The sequence below is a fragment of the Patella vulgata genome, chromosome 3 (genome assembly GCF_932274485.2).
Source record: "Patella vulgata chromosome 3, xgPatVulg1.2, whole genome shotgun sequence".
NCBI classification, from domain to species: domain Eukaryota; kingdom Metazoa; phylum Mollusca; class Gastropoda; family Patellidae; genus Patella; species Patella vulgata.
In genome coordinates, this window is record NC_065881.2 from 28,066,065 (window position 1) to 28,092,417 (window position 26,353).

The 26,353-nt window shown below is 35.1% G+C and overlaps 1 protein-coding gene across 7 annotated transcripts in view; it reads left to right on the plus strand.

Moving 5' to 3' along the window:
- The window catches only part of LOC126816919 (serine/threonine-protein phosphatase 4 regulatory subunit 1-like), a 383,736-nt gene extending 361,422 nt beyond the window's left edge, over nt 1-22,314 (plus strand). For 3 of the 7 annotated variants that reach the window (XM_056099413.1, XM_056099417.1, XM_056099419.1), the window contains one exon: nt 5,997-6,029. Coding sequence is in view for 4 of the 7 variants with exons in the window: in XM_056099411.1 (XP_055955386.1) it covers nt 5,997-6,157; nt 10,234-10,373; nt 21,774-21,785 (313 nt within the window). In the remaining 3 variants the exon portion in view is untranslated. Of the gene's footprint in view, nt 1-5,996; nt 6,158-10,233; nt 10,374-21,773 lie in introns of those variants that run through there. The other 4 variants (XM_056099412.1, XM_056099416.1, XM_056099411.1 and 1 more) reach the window with 3 other exon arrangements.
- The last annotated feature ends 4,039 nt before the right edge of the window (nt 22,315-26,353 follow it).

Consider the following 26,353-nt stretch of genomic DNA (forward strand, 5'->3'; position numbering starts at 1 on the left):
TAGGCTAAAAAATGTCCTTGAAAATCCTTGAATTTGACGTATATTTATCCTTGAATATCCTTGAAAAAATGTTTGACGAAGCCGTGGGAACCCTGATTATGAGTGTCTGTCATACTTATTTAGTCATCTAAATAATTTCAAAGGCATTTTATTTGAAAATCTTCAAAAATATTGATAAACAATGACGTATGGTTCAGTAATATCACAGAGTAAAAATACCAGGATTGATATGGGACACGAGCTTAGTGCGCATGCCCATTGACCTGACCTACAGGATTGCCCGCTTCTGATTGGACACTTCACCATTGACCTATGTGACCGACTAATCAAATAACGTATTCTCGAAATAACCTCATTAGGTATGCAAAACTTGTTCTTGCTTGCTATTTTTATCTCCATACAGAGAAAAGGTTTCAAGACACCCCCAAAAAACGTCATTTCCTTTCAATAGGGGAAATCCCAAGCTTTCTGACAGTAACCAACATGGCGACAGTTTACCAGTCGGAAGCCGAGTATTTCACGTACGAAATGCCTATTGTTTTTAGATTTTTATCAATAGTTTTAGCAGAATTAGGGCAAAATGAAAAAAAGGTGGGATCATTCAGAACCAAATTTTGTAGAAATAAAGAAGAATGGTATGTGTTCCTAGATAGTGTTACTCGCAGATAATCATAAAACCTCTAAAACGATTTTATTGTTAAAATTCACCAAATGAAGTGCGAACGACGGCCTTAATTATATTGTCTTATGCAATAAGTGTTTGAATATTAACCATGTAGAACTGAAGAAAAGAATCATTTTTATACGCCCACAATTGCTTGTGGACGCTCTAGAGGCTAAAGTTAATATCCGATTGACTTTAAATTTATATACAGTGTTTAAGGCCATGAAATGAAGAAGCCTATTGATTTTCAGCGATTTCCGATAATTACTGCCAGAGTTATGGCCCTTGATCACTTCAAAAAAATCTTGTGGACGCTCTAGAGGCTAAAGTTAATATCCGATTGACTTTAAATTTATACACAGTGCTTAAGGTCATGAGACGAAACAGCCTATTGATTTTCAGCGATTTACGATAAGTACTGCCAGAGTTATGGCCCTTGATCACTTTAAAAAATCTTTTGGACACTCTAAAGGCTAAAGTTAATATCCGATTGACTTTAAATTTATACACAGTGTTTAGATGAAGTCTTTTCATTTTCAATGATTTTAGATATTTACTGCCAGAGTTATGGCCCTTGATCACTTTGAAAAATCTTGTGGACGCTCTAGAAGCTAAAGTCAATATCCGATTGACTTTAAATTTATACACAGTTAGGGTGACCCATGTACTCACAGAAATACAGTCCACAGCTGATAGTTCGAGACTACCACTGAAGCGTGCACATTCGCCGTGCCGAGACCAACTTACTGACAGTGTGATACTATAAATAGCCATGGCACGTGCAATTCTCTACAAATCTATTAACTATTACAGCCGTAAAAAAAAATTTTGTTGACGATTTTGAATAGCAGTAAAATTAAGCTTCTTGGTTATTACAGCAGATTTAGAAATTACGTTCGTTTCATTTTTTAAATCGCTTTATCATTAACTGTACCGTTAAGAGCGGCATCTTTTGGTTTAGTACAAATAATATCTCTGAATCACTCGGGTTAGACAGGAACATGATACTAGCAGTAGTTTCATTTTACTTTTACAAGCTTCTTAAAACAATTGTTGAGCTACCTAACGTGCTTATTTCTAAATTCAATTTCTTGTTCTAGCTTTCTGTTATGTTTCGTAAAAAAGTAGTCTTGATTATCCCGACCTGTCAATCAGACGTAGAATGGTCGATAGACTGGTTAAGCGACACTTATTTCAAAACAAGGGCACGTAAACCTATCTTTTACTCAAAAGTGTCTGGATGTTATGGACGACTCTTGGAACCGGTTTTCAGTCTATTATTTATACATGATTAATGGTCATAGCTTATTAAGTACAACATGATCGTTTATTTAGTGACTATAATTGTGTGAAACTGATTTGAGGCTTGGCATATATATAAATATTGTGGCGTAATGGTCGAGATATATGGAGATATTTATTTATGGTGGGTCACCCTAACACGGTGCTTAAGGTCATGAGACGATGCAGCCTATTGATTTTCATCGATTTCGTTTCTGGAGCATATCTCATAAACCGTTCAAGATATCTTTCTGAAACTTTGCACACATATCAACCTATTACATTAGTTGTGCCTTTTGCCATTTAGGAATTTCTGGGATTATATTTTTTGTGTTTCCATGGAAACAAATTTGACTTAGTTTTTGGTGTATAATTTTGTTTCCGGAGCATATCTCATAAACCGTTCAAGATATCTTTCTGAAACTTTGCACACACATCAACCTATTACAATAGTTGTGCCTTTTGCTATTTAGGAATTTCTGAGATTTTTTTTTTTTGTGTTTCCATGGAAACAAATATGTCTTAGTTTTTGGTGTATAATTTTGTTTCCGGAGCATATCTCATAAACCGTTCAAGATATCTTTCTGAAACTTTGCTCACACATCAACCTATTACAGTAGTTGTGCCTTTTGCCATTTAGGAATTTCTGGGATTTATATTTTTTGGTGTTTCCATGGAAACAAAAATGACTTAGTTTTTGGTGTACAATTATTTCCGAAGCATATATCATAAACCGTTCAAGATATCTTTCTGAAACTTTGCACACACATCAACCTATTACAGTAGTTGTGCCTTTTGTTATTTAGGAATTTCTGGGATTTATATTTTTTGTGTTTCCATGGAAACAAATTTGACTTAGTTTTTGGTGTGCAATATTGTTTCCGGAGCATCTCATAAATCGTTCAAGATATCTTTCTGAAACTTTGCACACACATCAACCCATTACAGTAGTTGTGCCTTTTGCTACTTAGGAATTTCTGGGATTGATATTTTGTGTGTTTCCATGGAAACAAATTTTACTTAGTTTTTGGTGTACAATTTTGTTTCTGGAGCATATCTCATAAATCGTTCAAGATATTCTCAGAATTGATAATTTTATGTGTTTCCATGGAAACACATTTGACTGTTCAAGATACCTTTAAAATAATTTTACCCATTATTTTATTTTCTGAAATCCAGCCTTCCGTCCTGATTTTGTTTCTGGAGCATATTTTATTATCTGTTCACGAAATCTATTTGAAACTTTGTACAAACATTAACCTATTATAGTATTTTATTTTCTGATGTATAAGTTTATTGTTTAACATACAGCAGCTAATTGAGGTAGGCAAAGGTTGTTGTGCAAACCTTACAGGGAGTAGCGACCCTGCCTTGCCGAGCTACTGTGATCAGAGTATGAAATTCTGTGAATTGATATTCCATGTGTCGGAATATGAGATTTGTCTAAAGCTCCAGTTCCTTCCACTTGCAAAATATCTCTATTTTCTATGTAATCATGTCTAATTTTTAAAACCAGAGCTTAATGTCATAAATTATCTCAAATCTTCTAGTAAATATCAATCAGTCATTTGTTTTCAGAAATAGAGAGCAATATCTACTAAACAGGGCCACAATATTAGGACCAGTGACACTGTTTGCGAAATCTGATACATTTTTATATTGATTACCAATAGCATAAACAAGTTATTTTTCCTTATTTCTTCCAAACAAGTGCAAGGGCGCGGGATGTTGATGACTAGTCATCTTGTTTCACTTTGTTGCACCTTGTAAACGCTCCAACATCAAAAGTTATCTGCCGATCTGTATGAAACTTAGATTAATAATATAAAAAAAATCCTATCGTATTTCAGCAAGTTTCCGGTTATTACATCTAAGAGTTATGGCCCTTGTTTCACTTTGTTGAACCTTGTGAACCTAACGCCAAAAATATATCATCTGATCTTTGTGACACTCTACAGGTCACAATTCTTATCCGATTTTAACGAAACTTGAAATATAGGTGTATCTCCAAAAGATCTCGGCTGCTTTCTATATTGGCATGTATCGGATCGAAACTTCATGGATAATGGCCCCTGTTTGTACAAAAATCACGTTTTAGGCTTGTGGACCCTATAAAGGTCACAATTTTTATCCGATTTTGTTGAATCTTGACATGTAAGTTTATAACCAAAAGATCTCGGTTCCTTTTGATATTCGCGCATATCGGACCGTAACCTCCGGAATTATGGCCCCTGATTGTACGAAAAATCACGTTTTTAGCTTGTGGACCCTATAGAGGTCATTATTTTTATGCGATTTAAAAAAACGTTTGAATATATCACCGTTAACCCTAAGGTTGGTTGAGTTCGAATTCTGTAAAAATAGGACCAAAAAAACTGACAGACAAAATGGCCACCCCTCGTTCACAAATAGCATAAAAGTATAATCAGCTTTTCCACCTACCCTTAATCAACAAATTGAAAAAAATTTGCTCCTCTAAAAAAACCTCTCCTGGTTTCGATAAGAGTGATTTAGAAATTAAGGAGAGTGATTTGATATCAAGGAGAATGATAAGTTGTGTGTATGGGAAATGGTTCTGAAGATCAATAACTGCATGAGGCTAAATTTAATATCCAATTAACTTTAAATTTATACTCCATGTTTAAAGTTTAAGGTAATAATTAAGATGCAGAATGATTTCCGATAATTACTGCCATAGTTATGGCCCTTGGTAACTTGGAAAAATCTTGTGGGCGCTCTAGAGGCTAAATTTAATATCCAATTAACTTCAAATTGATTTTCAACAATATGCGATAATTACTGCCAGAGTTATGGCCCATGATCATTTTAATACGCCCACATTGAAATGTGGTTGTATATTGTCGTCGATCAGTGGACGCTCTAGAGGCTAAAATTAATATCCGATTGATTTTTAATTTATACAGTGTTTAAGGTTATGAGACGAAATTTTCAGCGATTTCTGATAATTACTGCCAGAGTTATGGCCCTTGATCACTTTGAAAAATATTGTGGACTCTCTAGGGTAGGCGACACAAAACGCACACAAACATTGGGCGTGACTCTGTACCAGGGGGTCAGGCATGCACACAAATAGGTAATGGGCGTGGCTCTGCCGCTGTCTCCCCTCGTTCTCAAATAGTGTAAAAGTATAGTATATCAAGGTTGCTATGTATATTACTTGGTTGTTCAGAGAAATCTTTTTAAAACTTTATACAAACATCAAACTATTAAAGTATTTTATTTTCTGATGTATAAGCTTAATGTTTAACATACAGCAGCTGATTGAGGTAGGCAAGGGTTGTTGTGCAATCCTTACAGAGAGTAGCGACTTTGCCTTGCCGTGCTACTATGATCAGAGTATGAATCTTCTGACTAGTCCCATTGATATTCCAAGAAGTTGTTTTTCCTTATGCCTTCCAAACAAGTTCAAGGGCGCGGGATGGTGATGACTAGTCATCTTGTTGTTTTTGGAATTCAGTATTTTTCTACTACCCCATAAATACTTTTGTGGGAATGTATCTTTAATGTGCCATCCATTTATTTTGGGATGTAGCCTTTGGATAGTGTTATTTACAGTAATTTAATGAACTAATCCTACATGTTTCCTTGAGGTTCTGGTAATACTTCTCTGACAAATTCAAAGGTGCAGGACGGGAGAGCTTGACAAGGACAGCTGTCTAGTTGTTCGGATGTACACATTGGTTTACACATAAATGACCCCCCTGTCAGTAGGCCTTAACGCCGCTGTCCGGGCAAAATTTCCCTCGTAGAACACTTTATGCCCGTCTTCATTAACCCAGTCAGAGTAGGACTTTAAATCCCATTTCATTTCTTTTTATCCTGAAGCAACTCAAGTCTACTTCAAAATCATACTAATAAACGGTTGCAAGATTAATTGAAAATTTAGAAAAATAATTATGAATTTTATGAAATAGTTAATGCAAACATTTAAAAGTAATGCTATTAAAAATTGTTTGCTGATTCGTAAGTCCTATATTGGGTCAAAATGTGTAAGCTTATCATACCAACCATGATCATCTTTTTATTCCAGCTTTGCACAAGTATGCCTTTGCATAATGGAAGAAAATTCCATTCCACCACCAATTTTTGCCCGTGATATGCTACCAAGTTTGCTGGCACTAGGAAATGATACAATACCAAATGTTCGGTTAACTCTTGCTAAAGTTCTGTCACAGTGTATTGTGCCTTTAGGTAAGTCAGTGTTAGTATTTATGATTTAATTGTCCCCCCCACCTTAAGTGTCTGTCACACTGTTTACGACACAGTAACTTTCCTTCTAAGCGAACTAGAATGTTCAAACTTGGTGTAGGTGTTTATTAGGCGAATGCCTTGGAGTTCAAAGATGAGCATTTTCTGCTTAGGTTAAGCAAAGATCAGCAATTTGATTGGTTGATGCTTTGGGACTCAATAACTTTAGTTCTCATGAAGTGAGAGTGATTAAACTGGTGTGTAGTTTCATTACATCAGTACCTTGACTAAGTTCAATAAGGAGCATTTTCTGCTCAGGGTAAGCAAAGCGATAAACAATTTGATTGGTCGAGACTCAATCTGATTTAAACACAGATCTTATTTCGTTTCGTATACCATATCAACTTATATATGCATGGAGATTGGAAAAAACAGTAAAATATGACGATACAGCAATATCTAGGGCAGCAGTTTAGGGCGACTCTTCAGAAAGTGATCCTGACATGCTATAAATTATATATATATATATATATATATATAAAAATAACTCAAAACACTTATTTTTGCAAAAGAACATATTCATTACCATTTTTATATGCCCCCAGGGGACTATTAAAATGGGTTCGTCCGTCCATCACACTTTTTGGGACACAATAACTCTCCTTCTAATTGAGTTAGAATGTTCAAACCAGGGGCGTAAAAAAAATTTTGAATCCACTAGCCCAGCCCGGCATTAATATCCACTAGTCCATAGTTTGACAAGGTACAAGATTTAATCTTCAATATTTTGGCATATGTTTTGTTGCCTGCCAACCTATTGTTTTTAATAAAGATCGTAGGCTTGATTGCCTAATAATTTAGGATGTATACGCTACTCGGTTAACCGGTCACAGTTTGGTTGCACTGGTGAAACGATTTAAATAAACTACAATCCGATATTCGTTTTCATATCATATCTGACCTTCAAAACCAGGAATGGTAGCCACAACAATGTTTTCTTTTACTAAAGACCATATAAACACTTCATATAGCACATGTCATTTATAATATATCACGGTAAATTAACGTCCTTTAATTCCCGCTCGAAGATTTGTATATATAACATTATTATTAGCACTTACTGCAAAGCACAAGATAGCCTTGACTGATTGATAAATTAATTGTTTTACCGTATTTATTTACCTGGTCACTCTATAAAGAGTCTCAAAATTAAACAAATCAGTTTGATGTGCTGATATAATATTAAAATAGACAGGATAGTAAAATTGTTTATATTATCACTCGAGTGCCATGCTGCGTGCTGATAGGGTCAAAGTTGACGACAAATACAAAGGTATGCTTTCAAATATTTATGTCAGAACTAATCTAATATAAAGTATAAGTGAGTCTTTTGTTTTTAAATCAACCTGATTTCAACTGGTTTATACATGATCTGTCAAAACGTGCAAGATGAAGAAATGAAATGTCAAGAATGAATGAATAGAAGGGGTACAAAAAATGTCCATACCGCTCTAAGTTTTACTACAGAAAATCTATTGTTATGATTGAGTTTTCCTTGGATTTTGAGAAATAAATGTGGGATGTTTTACAGCTTATTTATCTATATCGTCACTATATAGTTTAATTCACAAACCGGTGAAAGGGCACTAGCCCAGGACTAGTACGGCTAAATAGATCACTAGCCCGTAAGTTATTTTTGGTGGCGTCGGGCTAGTGGATTTTTACAACCCTGGTTCAAACTTGGTGTAGGTGGTCGAAGATGAGCATTTTCTTCTTAGAGTAAGCAGAGATAAATAATTTGATTGGTTGATGCATTGGGACACGATAACTTTGGTTCTAATTAAGTGAGAGTGATGAAATTTGGTGTATAGTTTTATTACATCAGTACCTTGACTAAGTTCGATAATCAGCATTCTCTGCTCAGGGTAAGCTGAGCAATAAGCAATTTGATTGGCTGAGACTTTGGAACTTGAATAACTCTCCTTCGAATTGAGGTAGAATGGTCAAACTTGGTCAAACTTGGTGCATGTGTTTATTAGGTCAATGCCTTGATGGAGTTCGAAGATGAGAATTTTCTGCTTAGGGTAAGCAGAGATAAGCAATTTGATTGGTTGATGCTTTGGGACACGATAACTTAAGTTCTAATTAAGTGAGAGTGATGAAACTTGGTGTATAGTTTCATTACATCAATACCTTGACTAAGTTCGATAATGGGCATTTTCTGCTCAGGGTAAGCAAAGCGAAAAGCAATTTGGTTCGTCAAGACTTTGGAACATAATAATAATCTAATTCAGGTAGAGTGTTCAAAACTTGGTGAAGCTGTTCATTAGATGAATGCCTTGATGGAGTTTGATTATAAACATTTTCTGCTTACTGTAAGCAGAGATAAGCAATCTGATTGGTTGATGCTTCGGGGCACGATAACTTTGGTTTTTATTAAGGCCCAAAAAAAAAAAATGTTATGTTTCCGGTAACCCGACCGACCCATTTTTTTTTTTTAGTGTCAAGGGAAATAAAAAACTTTTTTGTTCAACGAGCCACTGTTCAAAATACTCTTTAAAAGCCTACCGGATTCGTGGGATTCGTGAAAATGGCTTTATTATTTGTTGCTATAAATGGATATAAATGTCGTCGTTCGTTGAACGAAATAAGCGAGTACTGTACAGCGAACGATTATTAAGAACTGTCATACTGTTGACGCGAGATTGCTAACTGGTGAAAATCGAGACTACAGGTTTCGTATAGATTTAACACTGCACATCCTGAAAAGCCATAATCCTCACAACCTTTGTTTTAATAAGTAACGGCACGCAATTTGACAAAAACAAGCTAACATATATTTCAAACAGGTGGATAGGATCTGCTCGATTGGTATTTAAAACAAGACAAATAAATTTATTACGGACCTATTTCGTGGCACAAAATGATTTTTTAAGTTTTCATTGAGAGTTCTTTCCCTTGAACAAAATGGCCTTCCCTACGCTATTTTTTTTTAGCATAGAAAGATTAAAAAATCCATTTGCCCCTCTGATACATTTTAACCAATTATCCAACATTTCCATCCACCAATTTATTCATGCTGCATGTTCCTCGGCGCCGACTCAACCTATACAATAAAATTGAAGATTTTCGCACAGAATATTATGCTACGGTACATCTACTAGATCTAACAATGTAACATTTAAAAAAAAAAAAGAAAAGAAAAAAACTACCTACCGACCCTACCCTATTTTCTATCCGTTACAGGAAACAGAACCCTTTTTTTTTTTTTTGGCCTAAGTGAGAGTGATGAAACTCTGAATATAGATTCATTATATCATTACCTTGACTGTTTGATGATGAGAATTTTCTGTGTAGACTAAGGAGCGATAAGCTATTTGATTGATCAAGACTTTGGAACATAACAACTCTGCTTTTAATTGAGGTAGAATGTGTAAACTAGATGTAGAAGTTCATTAGGTGAATGTCTTGATTGAGTTCAATGATTGACATTTCGAGCTAAAGCTAAGCAATTTCATTGGTCGATGCTTTGGGACAAGATAAATTTGATTCTATCTGATAGAGAGTGATGAAACTTAGTGTATAGTTGATAATCAGTTTGATTGCTTGATACTTTTGAAAAAAATAAATGTGCGAGTTTAATTATTATGTGTCATCTATTTATTTTGGGATTTCGGCGGGGGACATCATTTGAGGTCTAAAGAAAGACCTGCAGTAGGCATATTTCGCTCTTGCATAATGTATGTTTAAGTCTAGATGTAATATTATAATATGCTAGAATGTTGCCAAAAAAAAAAAAGACTGTACAGCTAAGATTAACATTCACAATGGTATTCTAGCATCGCCTCTTCTTCAACATAATTACCAGTTAATTAGTATATGTCATCTATTTATTTTGGGGATTTCGGCAAGGGACATCAGCCTCACTGTTGACTTGTTTTCTTCAAATTTCATGTGAAGCACTGGGACAATGATAGGATGAGCCCTTATGATTTTTCCTTTTCTCCACCCATCACTTGAAAAATATGGGCGTATTTTGCATGGCAACTGTTTCTCAAATGTTTTTAACGATATTTCAGAATTTTTTACTTCCCAATCTAATCCACATCATGAAGATTTAATACAAACATTACAAAGTTTACAGACCGATGCTGATAGGGATGTACGGTATTTTGCTAGCCATCCGAGAGATACAGATGATATATCACATCATGAAACGGTTAGTTAAAATATACAGGACACAATAATAAACAAAAAAGCTGCTAGAACTCTGACAGGTTTTCCCAACACCCTTTACCATTTAACTGATGGCACTTTCCGTTCCAATGAAACCGTTAAAAAATTTCCGTATCAGCATGATAAACATGTTAAACAAGCTAAATTGCTATTCTTTGACACCTAGAAATGGACACAAATGGGTCACAACACATGTAATTTTGTAATATGACTATATAAACTGATTTACATTCAATTGTTTCTGTTTTTATACGCCAACATTGAAATGTGGTCGTATATTGTTTTCGCCCCCGGCCGGCCGGCGTCCACAATTGCTTGTGGACGCTCTATAGGCTAAAGTTAATATCCGATTGACTTTAAATTTATACTCAGTGTTTAAGGTCATGAGATGAAGAATCCTATTGATTTTTCAACGATTTTCGATAAATACTGCCCTTGGTCCTTGATCACTTCAAAAAATTTTGTGGACGCTCTAGAGGTCAAAGTTAATATCCGATTGACTTTAAATTTATACACAGTGTTTAAGGTCATGAGACAGAGAAGCCTATTGATTTTCAGCGATTTCCGATAACTACTGCCAGAGTTATGGCCCTTGATCACTTTGAAAAAATCATGTGGACGCTCTAGAGGCTAAAGTTAATATCCGATTGACTTTAAATTGATACAGTGTTTAAGGTCATGAGACGAAGACGCCTATTGATTTTCAGCAATTTTGGGTAATTACTGCCAGAGTTATGGCCCTTGATCACTGAAAAATCTTGTTGACGCTCTAGAGGTCAAAGTTAATAGCCGATTGACTTTAAATTTATACACAGTGTTTAAGGTCATGAGACGAAGAAGCCTATTGATTTTCAGCAATATCCAATAATTACTGCCAGAGTTATGTCCCTTGATCACATTGAAAAATCTTGTGGATGCTCTAGAGGCTAAAGTTAATATCCGATTGACTAAATTTATACACAATGTTTAAGGTCATGAGACGAAGAAACCTATTGATTTTCGACGATTTCCGATAATTACTGCCAAAGTTATGGCCCTTGATCACTTTGAAAAATCTTGTGACACTCTTAGAGGCTAACGTTAATATCCGATTGACTAAATTTATACACAATGTTTAAGGTCATGAGACGAAGAAACCTATTGATTTTCGACGATTTCCGATAATTACTGCCAGAGTTATGGCCCTTGATCACTTTGAAAAATCTTGTGACACTCTTAGAGGCTAAAGTTAATATCCGATTGACTTTAAATTTATACCCAGCATTTAAGGTCATGAGACAAAGAAGCCTATTGATTTTCAGCGATTTCCAATAATTACTGTCAGTTATGTCCCTTGATCACTCTGAAAAATCTTGTGGACGCTTTAGAGGCTAAAGTTAATATCCGATTGACTTTAAATTTATACACTGTGTTTGAGGTCATGAGACGAAGAAGCCTATTGATTTTCAGTTATATCCGATAATTACTGCCAGAGTTATGGCCCATGATCACTTTGAAAAATCTTGTGACGCTCTAGAGGCTAAAGTTATCATCCGATTGATTTCAGATTGATACACAGAGTTTAAGGTCTTGAGACGAACAAGTTTTTTGATTTTCAATGAATCTTTTTGACTTGAACAGCTAAATCCATGATGTTAAAAGTTTTGTATACTAAACGTTAGCATGGGGCAGAACTTTATAAAAACCAAACAAATTCTAATGGTTTTCTGATAATTACTTCATGAGTTGTTACTCTTAATCAGATTTTAATGTATTATAAAAGTTTCATTACCGAAAAAATTAAATTGCAACAACTCTTGTTGACTGCCTGGACGATATAGCTGCTGTGGGCGTATGTTTCGTTGCCTGGCAACCTATCTTTCATTCTGTTCCTAATAAAAACATGGTAATGCACAGACTTTTTCTAATTTGTTCGTTATCTTTTATCTACTGACAGCCAAATCTTTTTTTTTTGAATTGTCAGATATCCTCTCATCGTCTCATATAACAACTTTTCATCTTCAACTGAATTATCGGTGAAATTAAATTTGATCATTTGTTATCGCTTGTTACTTCAGCCAGTTATATAGAGGGACAGCTCGTGTTTGTCATGTTTGACGTCACTTCCCGTTTCTTCACATGCTTATTACACATCTCCTGTAACAATGATCTCTGTGTTAAAATTATATTTGGGATGTATTTAACGAGCTCTATCACATATTTTATAATGACACCAATATTGCCATTTGAAAATGTCAAAGTGCCACGCTCTTTTTTGGATAAGGCCTATTTTACTCAACATCAACATGATTTATTTTTATATGCCCACATTTTCATGTGGACGTATATTGTCGTCGCCCCTGTCCGTCCGTCCATCCACAATTTGTTTGTGGACACTCTACAGGTCACAATTCCTACCCGATTTTGACGAAACTTGAAATATAGGTTTATCTCCAAAAGATCTCGGCTGCTCTCGATATTGGCATGTATCGGATCGAAACTTCATGGATTATGACCCCTGTTTGTACAAAAAATCACGTTTTAAGCTTGTGGACCCTATAGAGGTCACAATTTTTATCTGATTTTGTTGAAACTTGATATGTAAGGTTATAACCCAAAGATCTCTGTTCCTTTCGAACCGCGCATATCGGACTGTAACTTCCTGAATTATGGCCCCTGATTGTACGAAAAATCGCGTTTTTAGCTTGTGGACCCTATAGAGGTCATAATTTTTATCCGATTTAAAAAAAAACGTATTATAACATCACCGTTACACCCTAAGGGCGACTGAGTTCGAATTTGAAAATCAGCCCAAAATTGACAGACAAAATGGCCGCCGTTCGTTCTCAAATAGCGTAAAAATATGGTATATCAAGATTGTGGACCCTACAGAGGTCACAATTTTTATCCGATTTTGTTGAAACTTGAAATATAAGTTTATAACCCAAGGATCTCGGTTCCTTTCGATATTCGCGCATATCAGATCGTAACTTCCTGAATTATGGCCCCTGATTGTACAAAAAATAACGTTTTTAACTTGTGGACCCTATAGAGGTCATAATTTTTATCCGATTAAAAAACGTTTTATTATATCACCGTTACACACTAAGGATGGCTGAGTTCGAATTTCGTGAAAATGGCCCAAAATTGACGGACATATTAAACACTTGTAAATTGGACACTCATTATCAAAATTGAATGGTCAGCTTTAAACTGGACAGAAGTACAGAGTAAATGATTTATGATGTCTGTCCATCATCCACAATTTCTTGTGAACGCTCTAACGCCCAAAGTTATCATCCAATTGTTTTAAAATTGATATATGTTGTTTACATTAGTGAGATGAAGAAGCCTATTTAATTTCAATAATTTCCGTTCATAACGTCTAAGAGTTATGGCCTTTGTTGAACCTTGTGAGTGCTCTAATGCCAAAAGTTAACATCCAATCTTTGTGACATTTATATGCATTATTTAGATTGGTGAAACGAAGAAGCCTATTGAATTTCAGCAACTTTCGTTTATTACGTCTAGAGTTATAGCCCTTGTTTCACTTTATTGAACCTTGTGAATGATCTAACAGCAAAAGTTATCACCTGATCTTTGTGAAATTTATATGCAGGCCACGCAATTTCACGCGAACGATACCCATCGGTTACGTGCGGTCTCGCCATCTAAAAAACATGCGACCGATTTCCTGGTTACGCAAATTGAAATATCGGTTACGTTAACAAATTTCATTAACAGATTTATTCACATTTGATCAATTTTTATACAGGATGACTTGTGACACAGGTCTAAATTATTTGTATTATAGCACAAACTCCATTCATTCATTCTTGGCATTTCATTTCTCCATCTTACCGGTACTTTGACAGATCACGTATTTTGACACCACTAGGCTATTGACCAGTTGCAAGCAGTTTGATTTAAAAATGCCCCTCACCCCTAATTCTTTACAGTTATGCCATAAATATCTGAAAGCGTACCTTTCGATTTTCAAACCCAAAATGAGAAATGAGTTTGACTATTTAACATGTCGGCTATATTTCGAAAGAATTTACTACACATGTTCCTTTCAGTTTTCACTATAGCCATGCTGTTTTACCAATGACCCATATGTATGTCGTTTTATTTTTTAAATGGGGACACCGTGGGATTTAAGTCATAAACACTTAACCTCAAAATATAATATTAAATATAAAAGAATATAAATTAGTCAAGTTATTTCTTTAAAAAATACATTCACTGCAAGTGGAAATGAATAATAGCACTATTTAAATCTGGATAAAACATGAAAACAGCGCAACCATTTTATGTAACCAATTGGTTACGCAATGGTCATCTGACGTGATCAAAGAAAATAGTTACGCAGAGCATAAACTCGCAACCATTTTTCTGGTTACGCCAAAATTTGAAATTTCGTGGCCTGTATATGCATGATTTCAATTAGTGAAACGATGAAGCCTATTGAATTTCAATTGTGGACCCTATAGAGCTCATAATTTTCTTCTGATTTTGATGAAACTTGAAATATAAGTTTATAACCCAAAGATCTTGGTTCCTTTCTATATTCGCGCATATCGTACAGTAACTTCCTGAATTATGGCCCCTTATTGTACGAAAAATCGCGTTTTTAGCTTGTGGACCCTATAGAGGTCATAATTTTTATCTGATTTAAAAAAACGTATTATTATATCACTGTTACACTCTAAGGACGGCTAAGTTCGAATTTCGTGAAAATCAGCCCAAAACTGACAGACAAAATGGCCGCCCTTCGTTCTCAAATAGTGTAAAAATATGGTATATCAAGGTTGCGGACCCTATAGAGGTCACAATTTTTATCCGATTTTGTTGAATCTCGAAATGTAAGTTTATAACCCAAAGATCTTGGTTCTTTTCAATATTTGCGCATATGGGATTGTAACTTCCTGAATTATGGCCCCTTATTGTACGAAAAATCGCGTTTTTAGCTTGTGGACCCTATAGAGGTCATAATTTTTATCTGATTTAAAAAAACGTATTATTATATCACTGTTACACTCTAAGGACGGCTAAGTTCGAATTTCGTGAAAATCAGCCTAAAACTGACAGACAAAATGGCCGCCCTTCGTTCTCAAATAGTGTAAAAATATGGTATATCAAGGTTGCGGACCCTATAGAGGTCACAATTTTTATCCGATTTTGTTGAATCTCGAAATGTAAGTTTATAACCCAAAGATCTTGGTTCTTTTCAATATTTGCGCATATGGGATTGTAACTTCCTGAATTATGGCCCCTGATTGTACGAAAAATCGCTCTTTATACGCCCACATTGAAATGTGGTCATATATTGTCGCCCCCAGCAGTTCGGATTGTGGACGCTCTAGAGGCTAAAGTTAATATCCGCTTGACTTTAAATTTATAAACAGTGTTTAAGGTCATAAGACGAAGAATCCTATTGATTTTCAGTGATTTCCGATAATTACTGCCAGAGTTATGTCCCTTGATTACTTTGAAAAATCTTGTTGTTGCTCTAGAGGCCAAAGTTAATATCCGATTGACTTTAAATTTATACACAGTGTTTAAGGTCATGAGACGAAGAATCTTATTGATTTTCAACGAATTCAGATTACTGTCAAAGTTATGGCCCTTGATCACTTTGAAAAGTCTTGTGACACTCTAGAGGCTAAAGTTATCTTCCGATTGACTTTAGATTTGATACAGAGTTTAAGGTCTTGAGAAGTTGAGACGAACAAGTATATTGATTTTCAATGAATTTTTATACGCCCACATGGAAATTAGGTCGTATATTGCTGTCGCCCCCGTCCGTCCGTCCGTCCATCGTCCACAATTTATTGTGAACACTCTACAGACTACATTTATCAACCGATTGTTTTGAATTTGATATATGTTGTTTGCATTAGTGAGATGAAGAAGCCTATTTAATTTCAATCACTTCTGTTAATTTCTTCTGGAGTTATGGCCCTTGTTTCACTTTGTTGCACCTTGTGAACGCTCTAACAACAAAAGTTATCAACTGATCTGTATGAAATTTATATGCATCATTTAAATTAGTGAAATGAAGAAGCCTTTTGAATTTCAGCAATTTCTTCTGGAGTTATGGCCCTTGTTTCACTTTGTTGCACCTTGTGAACGCTCTAACGACAAAAGTTATCAACCGATCTGTATGAAATTTATATGCATCATTTAAATTAGTAAAACAAAGAAGCCTATTGAATTTCTGTTAATTACATCTAGAGTTATGGCCCTTGTTTCACTTTGTTGAATCTTGTGAATGCTCTAATGACAACATTTATCATCCGATCTGTTTGAAATTGATATGCATCATTTAAATTAGTGAAATGAAGTAGCCTATTGAATTTCAGCAATTTCCGTTAATTACGTCGTGAGTTATGGCCCTTGTTTCACTTTGTTGTACCTTGTAAATGCCCTAACGACAAAAGTTATTATCCAATCTGTATGAAATTTATATGTATCATTTAAATTAGTAAAACGAACAAGCCTATTGAGTTTCAGTTATCACTTAAATTAGTGAAATGAAGACAAACAAGCCTATTGAATGTCAGCAATTTCCATCAATTACGTCTAGAGTTATGGCCCTTGATTTAGTTTGTTGAACTTTGTGAACTTTCGAACAACAAAAGTTATCATCCGATCTGTATGAAATTCATATGCATTATTTGAATTATTAAAACGAAAAAAGCCTGTCGAATTTGAACAATTTCTATAGATTGCTTCCAGAGTTACGGCCCTTGTTTTAGATTTTAGAACCTCATGAACCTTCAAACAACGGAAATTATAATGTCATCTATATGAAATTGTCTATTAAATTCCCCTAATTACCTACAAAAGAATAAATATGTGACAACCCTTGTTGACTGCTCGGACGATTTAGATGCTGTGGGCGTATGTTTTGTTGTCTGGCAACCTATCTTTATGACTTGAACAACTAAATACATGATATTAAAAGTTTCATATACTAAACGTTAGCATGGGGCTGAAGTTTATAAAAAACCAAACAAATTCTAATGGTTTTCTGATAATTACTTCATGAGTTGTTACTCTTAATCAGATTTGAGTGTATTATAAATGTTTCATTACCGAAAAAAGTACAAATATGCGACAATACATCATTATTCATCCATAATGAAGGTTGACTTCGAATTTTGGGAAAATCAAAATGAAACTGCCCGACAAACTGGTCGCTCTTTGTACACAAATCGTGTAGAAGTGTGTAATACGAAGGTTATGGACCCTCTAGAGGTCACAATTTTTATCCAATGAAACTTAAACCATATCTTTATATCCCAAAGATCTCAGTCCCTTTTGATATTTGCACATTTTAGGACAAAACTTTCTGGATTATTGCCCCTGATTGTACAAAAAATCGTGTTTGTTTTTAGCTTGTTCTCTACCCATCTCTTGCAAAATGTGGGCGTATCCTGCTTAGCAGCCACTGATTATACGCCCACATTGAAATGTGCTGGGGTCCATATAGTCTGGAGGCTCAGTGCGGGGGGTGTCCATCAAATGGGCACCAAACCAGACCTAACTTTACTAGAAAAAAATTTTGCGTAGAATACGATGCCGTGTGGTAATCAGTCCGCCGTTAGGGCGTTTTCAAGATATTCCGGGTCAAAGGTCAAATGAGTTCATTTACACTGAAAGTGAATGCGCAGTCATTCTTGTATCATGAAAATAAGCTGAAAATGATCAAAAGTAATCACACTTTCAATAAAAATGTAAACTTGCTAATTTCACCTTTGTTCTTTGTGACCCCAGAGCACTAAGAAGATTTAAAGTCATAAATGCCAGAGTAAAATATAAAAACTAAAGCAAAAACCTGTTCTAATTAAAAATAGGAACATTTAAATTTTATCTTGAGGTGATCTTAGCACCAAATTTTTACTTTGGAACGTTGAAAATGATCTTGCATAACAGAACCAAAACGCTTTGGAACCTGTTTCAAAAATACATAAAAACTGTTCAAACAAAATTTCTCCGAATTAGTTTTACAACGAATGCTATACATAATATTAGTTGTCTGAAAAAAACAATTGAATAGTTTCATGGCTGAAATCCAGCCTGCAGGCCGCGTCACAAAGCCTGCCAAACATTTCCCCGCTAACATTTACCAATAGGACATACATGTATATCCTGTGAACTACTATGTAGAATGCATCCGTCGGTTTTATCTGCGTCCATGTTCCGGTAAAATTCATAAAAACTCATTTGCAAACTTTTAATCTTGTCCTCAGATACGTCGTGTTTTCCCGTCACAGATTAACGTCGGTTTTCCTAGACTGGGATTCTCGGAAATCCACGCGGCCTGCAGACTGGCGTCCAACACTGGAACTATTCAATTGTTTTTCAGATAACTAGTATCATTATGTATAACAATCGTTGTGAAAATAAATCAGAGAGATTTCAATTTGACAGTTTTTACGTATTTTTGAAACAGGTTTCAAAGTGTGTTGGTTCTGTTATGCAAGATCATTTTTGACGTTCCAAATTAAAGTTAAATTTTAAATGTTCCTATTATTAGAACAGGTTTCGCTTTAGTTTTTATAGTTTATGTTGACATTTTATTACTTTAAATCTTCCTAGTTAGGCCTGCAGCCAAAATTTCTAGCTTGCTTAGAAACACAATTCCGCAACATGGTCCTCCCAAATAAAGAAACTATACATTTTTGGAAAGCTTATAACACCAGGAACACAAATCCAAGCAAAATGTCTGCACTAACTGGATTTAGGGCCAGATGAAAATTGTGATAATTGTCAAGTGAATGCTATATTTAAACTATTAATTGTGAAGTTGAAATAAAATTAAATATTGACGAAAACGTCCGATGCCTTCATCCTATGCAAAGAATATGATATTGGCTAAATTTTGATTTAAACCAAAATGCAGAAAACACAATGGTTAATGGAACATACAGAATTTTGGAAATCCATTAATGGTAATAGAGAGTTGTCTCCCTTTCTGTCAAATGTCTGCAATTTGTAACAGTACTGCAGATGCGTGTTGACTGCGGATGCTGTATGACCCACAACAAAACCATGTGTGAGCACACAAGCCCAATTTTTATATCGTTAATGGGGTCACAGGGGACTGCAAGGGTTGGTGAGCGGCTGTTTACCCAAAAATTATGGGCGGAGTGCCTAGTCTGATGAGCAAGGAGATATGTTTGACATTGGTTGAGCAATATGTCTATGAAGTAATGGAGACCAGACTATGTCCGTAGTTTTGTAAATCGCATTAAAACCACATGATTTTTTCCACTAAAACATAAACCCACACTAACATACACTTTCAATTAGACCCTACGTTATTTTTACTATAGGTAGTTGTAAACCTCTAGTTCAGGTATTTAACTTAAGGCCGAATTACAAACATTTAAACTAAAACTGTATTTATAATTGTGTAATTTGCTAACAAATAAAGATTTAAGACAAAAATTATTTATTGAAGTAAATCAATTATTGGAAATCCAAATTACGCAGTTACTCTTCTTTTTAAATGTCATCCAAGTTGGTCATTATCATCACTGTCACTACATGTATATAAAGTTCGGTTTCTTTAATAGTCTTTTTGTTTCATTTTCACATTTACTACACTTACACAGATTAGATATGTACATGTACAAGATAACCCCGGTGCGGTTTTACCCTGTCAGTGGTACAGGATAGGAGTGGGATGGAAGAACAATGTCCAGTCGTTCGGATGGGAGGGAAAACAATAGTTTAAACAATATTTGATTCAACAAACTGAATCGGCGTGAACAACAGGTAAGGGGCTACATAGGTGTAGGGGGCTAATCTCGGTTGGGGGGGGGGGGGCTGGGCCTATTTGCCTGAAAAATTTGTCCCCAAAATTTTCTGAAGGAATCATTGTCCACGGTACCTCAGTTTTATTTTCCATCCGAATAACTAGACGCTGCCCCCACACACACACACACATTTACTGCATCACTGACCAGGGGAAACAACGCTGGAAAGTTTGGGGAACTGTCTAGGTCAACACAGGGATCAAACCCCCGGACCTTCTGATTAGTGAGACACGGACAAGGGGAAAACACGCCGGACTAGGATCAAACCCTGCATGGGCCGCCCGGTAAATGAGCCAGCCCTTTACTGAGTCACCGTAACTCCCTTGCACACTGATGATGACACTTGCATACTAGTTGTACACGTACAATGCCCCACCCCCACCCCCCAAACAATAATGTATGACGTACGCCCATCTTCATTATAAGGCTTGGTACAGAACAGTAAGACATTAAACTCCATTTGGTATTTTTCCTCTTCATTACAATATTGTCACTCCCATTACAGTATTATTTAGTTTTGGCCATATCTATTTTAGTGAGAAAACTAAATATCTGTAGATGCTATGTTTCAGGTTAAATATTTGTTAGACCTTTAGCCTTAAATCCTATCTGAAAATAAGGTTGAACTTATATAGGCCCTATAAATCCGGTTACTGTTATCAATAATTATCAATGTTTTCTATAAAGGGAGATAACTCCTTTTACCATAAATGGATTTCCGACATTCTATATGTTTCCCTGTCCATTATGTTTTCTGCATTTTGCTTTAAATCAAATTTAACCAACAGCATATTCCTTGCATAGGATGAAGGCATCGGGTGTTTTCGTCAATATTTAATTTTATGTCAACCTCACAATTATTTGTATAAATATAGCATTTACTTGACAATTATCACAATTTTCATCTGGCCCTAAATCAAGTTAGTGCAGACTTTTTGCTTGGAACTCTCTGGATTTGTGTTCCTGGTGTTATTAGCTTTCCAATAATGTATAGTTTGTTTATTTGTGAGGACCATGTAGCAGAACTTCACGCTAGAAATTTTGGCCGCAGGCCTAAGTGCATAAACGGTAAATTTCACCTTTTGACCTACAGTGAATTTAGCAAGTTTGCAGTTTTATTGAAAGTGTGATTACTTTCGATCATTTTCAGCTTCTTTTCATAATACAAGAATGACTGCGCATTCACTTTCAGTACAAATGAACTCATTTGACCTTTGACCCCGAATATCTCAAACGCCCCAACAGCGGACTGATTACCACTCGGTATCGTATTCTACGCAAAATTTAACTGTAGAAAAGTTGGGTCTGGTTTTGTGCCCATTTTATGGACCCCACCCCCGCGCGCTGAGCCTCCGGTCTAATAAGCTCCAGAAGCGAAAGTTATCTTTAATACAGAGGTTGTATTTAGTTAGCACTTTCTAGTCAAATCATTGTGTAATGGGAATGTACTTTCAGTTGGAGGAATGAATTTTAGGAGAATGTTGAAAAGCAATGTGCTTGCTTTAACATGTTATAGAAAAATTATGTCTTTTTTTGAGCCCTCTTAGATGTATATTGTGTAATTCTATTTTCAGGTGCCTGTGTAATTGTTGTATATTACTGGTGCTTTACATTCCCATCAATTCAACAGAGCTTTTAATTATTTTATTTGTTTTGCTGTGACTGTTTTATCCTACTCAGCTGATGAACATTACCTCTGAATTAGTTGAATTGCATAATGGTAATATTTTAATTCGATAACATTAAGAAACTGAGGATATGTGAATACAAAGAGATGATTTTATATTTGCTATTGATTATTGTCAACACTGTTAGCTATATTATGTTTTATACAAGTCTTTCAATCCTGTCTTTCATGTACAAAGTACCAACTTCTGTATGTCAAATCATTTATATTGTTTAAAAAGCATGGAAATCAAGCTTTTCACTGCTACTAAAACATGATTATAGTTCAAAAGGATTTATTTATTATACTGTTCAGTTACATGTGAAGTAAGTAAAAAAAAAAAATGTATATGAAACTATGCCTTTGTTATATTTTAACACTCAGTGTCTATGTATTAAAATTCATTATGCTTGTACCAGAAACATTTATTAAAAAGAGGTTTATATTAATCTGTCTTCATTAGCAGGGTTGTTACAGAATAGTGGGACATTAAATTTCATTTGGTTCACACTGCAAGCTTGTACCAGAACCAACCCCATAAATATATGCAAGAACTGACAACCACCCCCGCACACCAAAAGCTGTTTTCTATAATAAAACTGCCCATATTTTATCGAAATATCATTGTTCTCGAATTAGCAGCATTTTCATCTTTTATAATATGATAGATATGAGAAGTGTGCACCTTCTAAAAAATTTCCAGATACTGGGACCACCGGAACGATGACTCGGTAGTCAAAAAAAATGTTTTCGGCATTAAAAATGTGTATAATACTAATACCTATCACATATGGAAGAATTTTGCCATACCTACGTAAGATAACAAATGTGCTGGAAAATCAAATATAGTTGGGGCCTAAAAATGATCTGAACATAGCACTGCTTTAATTGGGTGATGGAAAAAAAATTTCCCTCTTCAGTTTCACTAACCATAATTTTTTTATACGCCCACATTGAAATGTGGTCGTATATTGTCGTCGCCCCTTCCGTCCGGCGTCCGCAATTGCTCGTGGACGCTCTAGAGGCTAAAGTTAATATTTGATTGACTTTAAATTTATACACAGTGTTTAAGGTCTTGAGACGAAGAAGCCTATTGATTTTCAGCGATTTCCGATAATTACTGCCAGAGTTATGGCCCTTGATCACTTTGAAAAATCTTGTGGACGCTCTAGAGGCCAAAGTTAATATCCAATTGACCTTAAATTTAGACAGTGTTTGAGGTCATGAGACGAAGAAGCCTATTGATTTTCAACGATTTCCGATAATTACTGCCAGAGTTATGGCCCTTGATCACTTCAAAAAATCTTGTGGAGGCTCTAAAGGCCAAAGTTAATATCCGATTGACTTTAAATTTATACACAATGTTTAAGGTCATGAGACGAAGAAACCTATTGATTTTCGACGATTTCCGATAATTACTGCCAGAGTTATGGCCCTTGATCACTTCAAAAAATCTTGTGGAGGCTCTAGAGGCTAAAGTTAACATCCGATTGACATTAAATTTATACACAGTGTTTAAGGTCATAAAATGATGAAGCCTATTGGTTTTCATCGATTTCTGATAATTACTGCCAGAGTTATGGCCCTTGATCACTTTGAAAATCTTGTGGACGCTCTAGAGGCCAAAGTTAATATCCGATTGACTTTCAATTGATACACAGTGTTTAAGGTCATGAGACGAAGAAGCCTATTGATTTTTTAGCGATTTCCGATAATTACTGCCAGAGTTATGGCCCTTGATCACTTCAAACAATCTTGTGGATGCTCTAGAGGCTAAAGTTAATATCCGATTGAGTTTAAATTTATACACAGTGTTTGAGGTCATGAGACGAAGATTCCTATTGATTTTCAACGATTTCTGATAATTACTTCCAAAGTTATGGCCCTTGATCACTTTGCAAAATCTTGTGATGCTCTAAAGGCTAAAGTTATAATCCGATTGATACACAGAGTTTAAGATCTTGAGACGAACAAGTATATTGATTTTCAATGAATTTTTATGACTTGAACAGTTAAATCCATGATATTAAAAGCTATCAGAAATTTTTTTTAACATTTGTCAGATGAGACGAACCGAGGTCCTGTGTACATTTCCTTTAACATTCAGGAATTAACAAAATTTTAATAGTGCTGTATGATAATTTAGGACTATCAACAATAAGACAATATGGAATTGGCATTTTCTATCTTTAGGAATTTTCAGCATATTCCCTTTACATTATTTTTAACTATTATAGCGAGAAGCCGAGAACTGTTGTCATCTCTTTGTCTAATCTTCCATAATTCCACTTAAAGCGCTAATCCCGATAATATTTTGGAGAATAAAACTTCTTAAATTGTGTTAAAATCCCTTAACATTCTCTGCCGAAGGGCCGACCAACTAACTCAATATTTGTGATACGTTTTCAAACAACTTTAACCCGCCAGTCTTTGTCTGGAAATGGAGACCGGTGTTCCAAGCTGTATTATGCGATGTCGGGATAAAACCCAGATATTTTTTTTATAAAAATATGTAGGTGAAATTTACCTTTCGTTATCAAGTACAGCACGTGGGTCATTCACTGTATAGACGGTCATTGTTCATGAGGTCACCCAATGAAAAAATTGACCTGAAATCTTAAAAAGGTTAGTGTCCGGATAAGCAGTTTTGGCGTTCACGTCCCAACGACTCAATATTTGGAGCTGAAATTTTGAGACAAGGCAAATACACCATTCCTCTATATTTTGGCGCTGAAATTTTATACATACTCGGACTTTTATTTTTGAGATACTGTTCAAATCGGGATAGGCCCTTTAAAGTTATCACTCCCGGCATTTTCTTCAAAACTAATTAAATTTTATAAGTATAAAACATGCAACATTCCAACAGAACTAGTAATTAAACAAGTAAATTGGTAACACAAACCTGTAAGTACGTTATGTGTGACTGCTTCCCTACCATTCCAAATGATTTGGTAAGAAGATTAACTGGAGATGAAAGTTAAACATTCTACCTTACCATCAGACAAGACATTAGGGCTGTGCTCTACTAAACAATAAACCAAATAAAAATAAACAAGTGTTGTCCTATTAATTATGGTAGACATGCATTCATTGCCTGTCTCTTTCAACATTAAACAAATCAATTTTAAATTAAGAAACAATAATGGAAATATTCTGTTACCTGTGAAAAGTTTTCCCACTTCCTTCGTATTGTCTATTTTACACAATTGAAAGCCGCATATCAATAACCAGCAGTTGCCAGGCAAGATATGCCCACTTTTTGCAAGAGATAGTTTAGTTTAAATAAAATTGTTCATATGAAAAGGATTGAACAGGCAAAGCCTATATAAGTTCTTTCCCAGTGATAAAGAAAATAATGAACGATATAATATAAATACAGTATATACATAAAAACAAGATTAAATATAATAAATTGTAAAACCAAGCATATACAGTTTCATGTGGAAGTGATATATACGAAATATAGTTGATGCAATTATTTGATTATACAACATTATGTAAAAGCGAATCAAAACCTTTTGGTACTTTTCATAAAATTATGGACTACTTCAAAATATTAGAATTGTTCAAAAGATCTGTAGAGCCATTCAAAATTACATCAAAATTAATAGTTTGATTCTGATAGTTGAATAAAATGAGCAAGAGAAGAAGTGGTAGTTTTCTTCATCCGAAGAATTGCATTTTTGACATATTTTTTATTCAGATATCTATAGGTGGTGGGGGAAAAGGTGATAGAGAACAAGCTAAAAAAAAAATCCAGGTAGTTGTTGGGTAGTAAACTCATCTTTAATATTGGTTACGTTTACTCTTCTTTAAATATAACACGGTACGAACTTGCTCAAAGGGAGCTAACTGTTACAACTTCCTGTAATGTTTTTTTTTTCCTTCATTAAAAGTGGCAGATGTTTTTCCTGTCTTTATTTTTATGTTTAATCCCCACCAATCGCCAATAATACAATGACAGAACATCCACCACCAACACAGAATCCAACAGGTTATGGGTCCAGGAGCAGAATTCCAGTGTTTGACGGTGATGAACGAAAATATGAGTTGTGGGAAGTCAAATTTCTCGGAGGTATGCGAGTCAGAAATCTCCAGAAAGTATTCTCGTCCTTTGAAGATAATATCAGGGTGATAGACAATAATCAAAATGAAGAAGCGTTTGCTGAACTTGTGCAGGTACTAGATGATCGTTCCCTTTCATTAATTATCCGTGAGGCTCGAGATAATGGTAGAAAAGCACTTAGAATATTACGCCATCATTATCTACCCACAGGCAAACCTAGAATAATAACCCTGTACACTGAATTGACCTCATTAGTCAAGCAAGATTCTGAAACTGTTACAGATTATATATTAAAGCAGAATCTGCTGCTTCAGCACTGCGAAATGGAGGAGAAACTATAAGTGACAGTTTACTTGTAGCTATGACAATGAAAGGTCTACCAAGTACTTACCAAGCCTTTACGACTGTGATTACCCAAA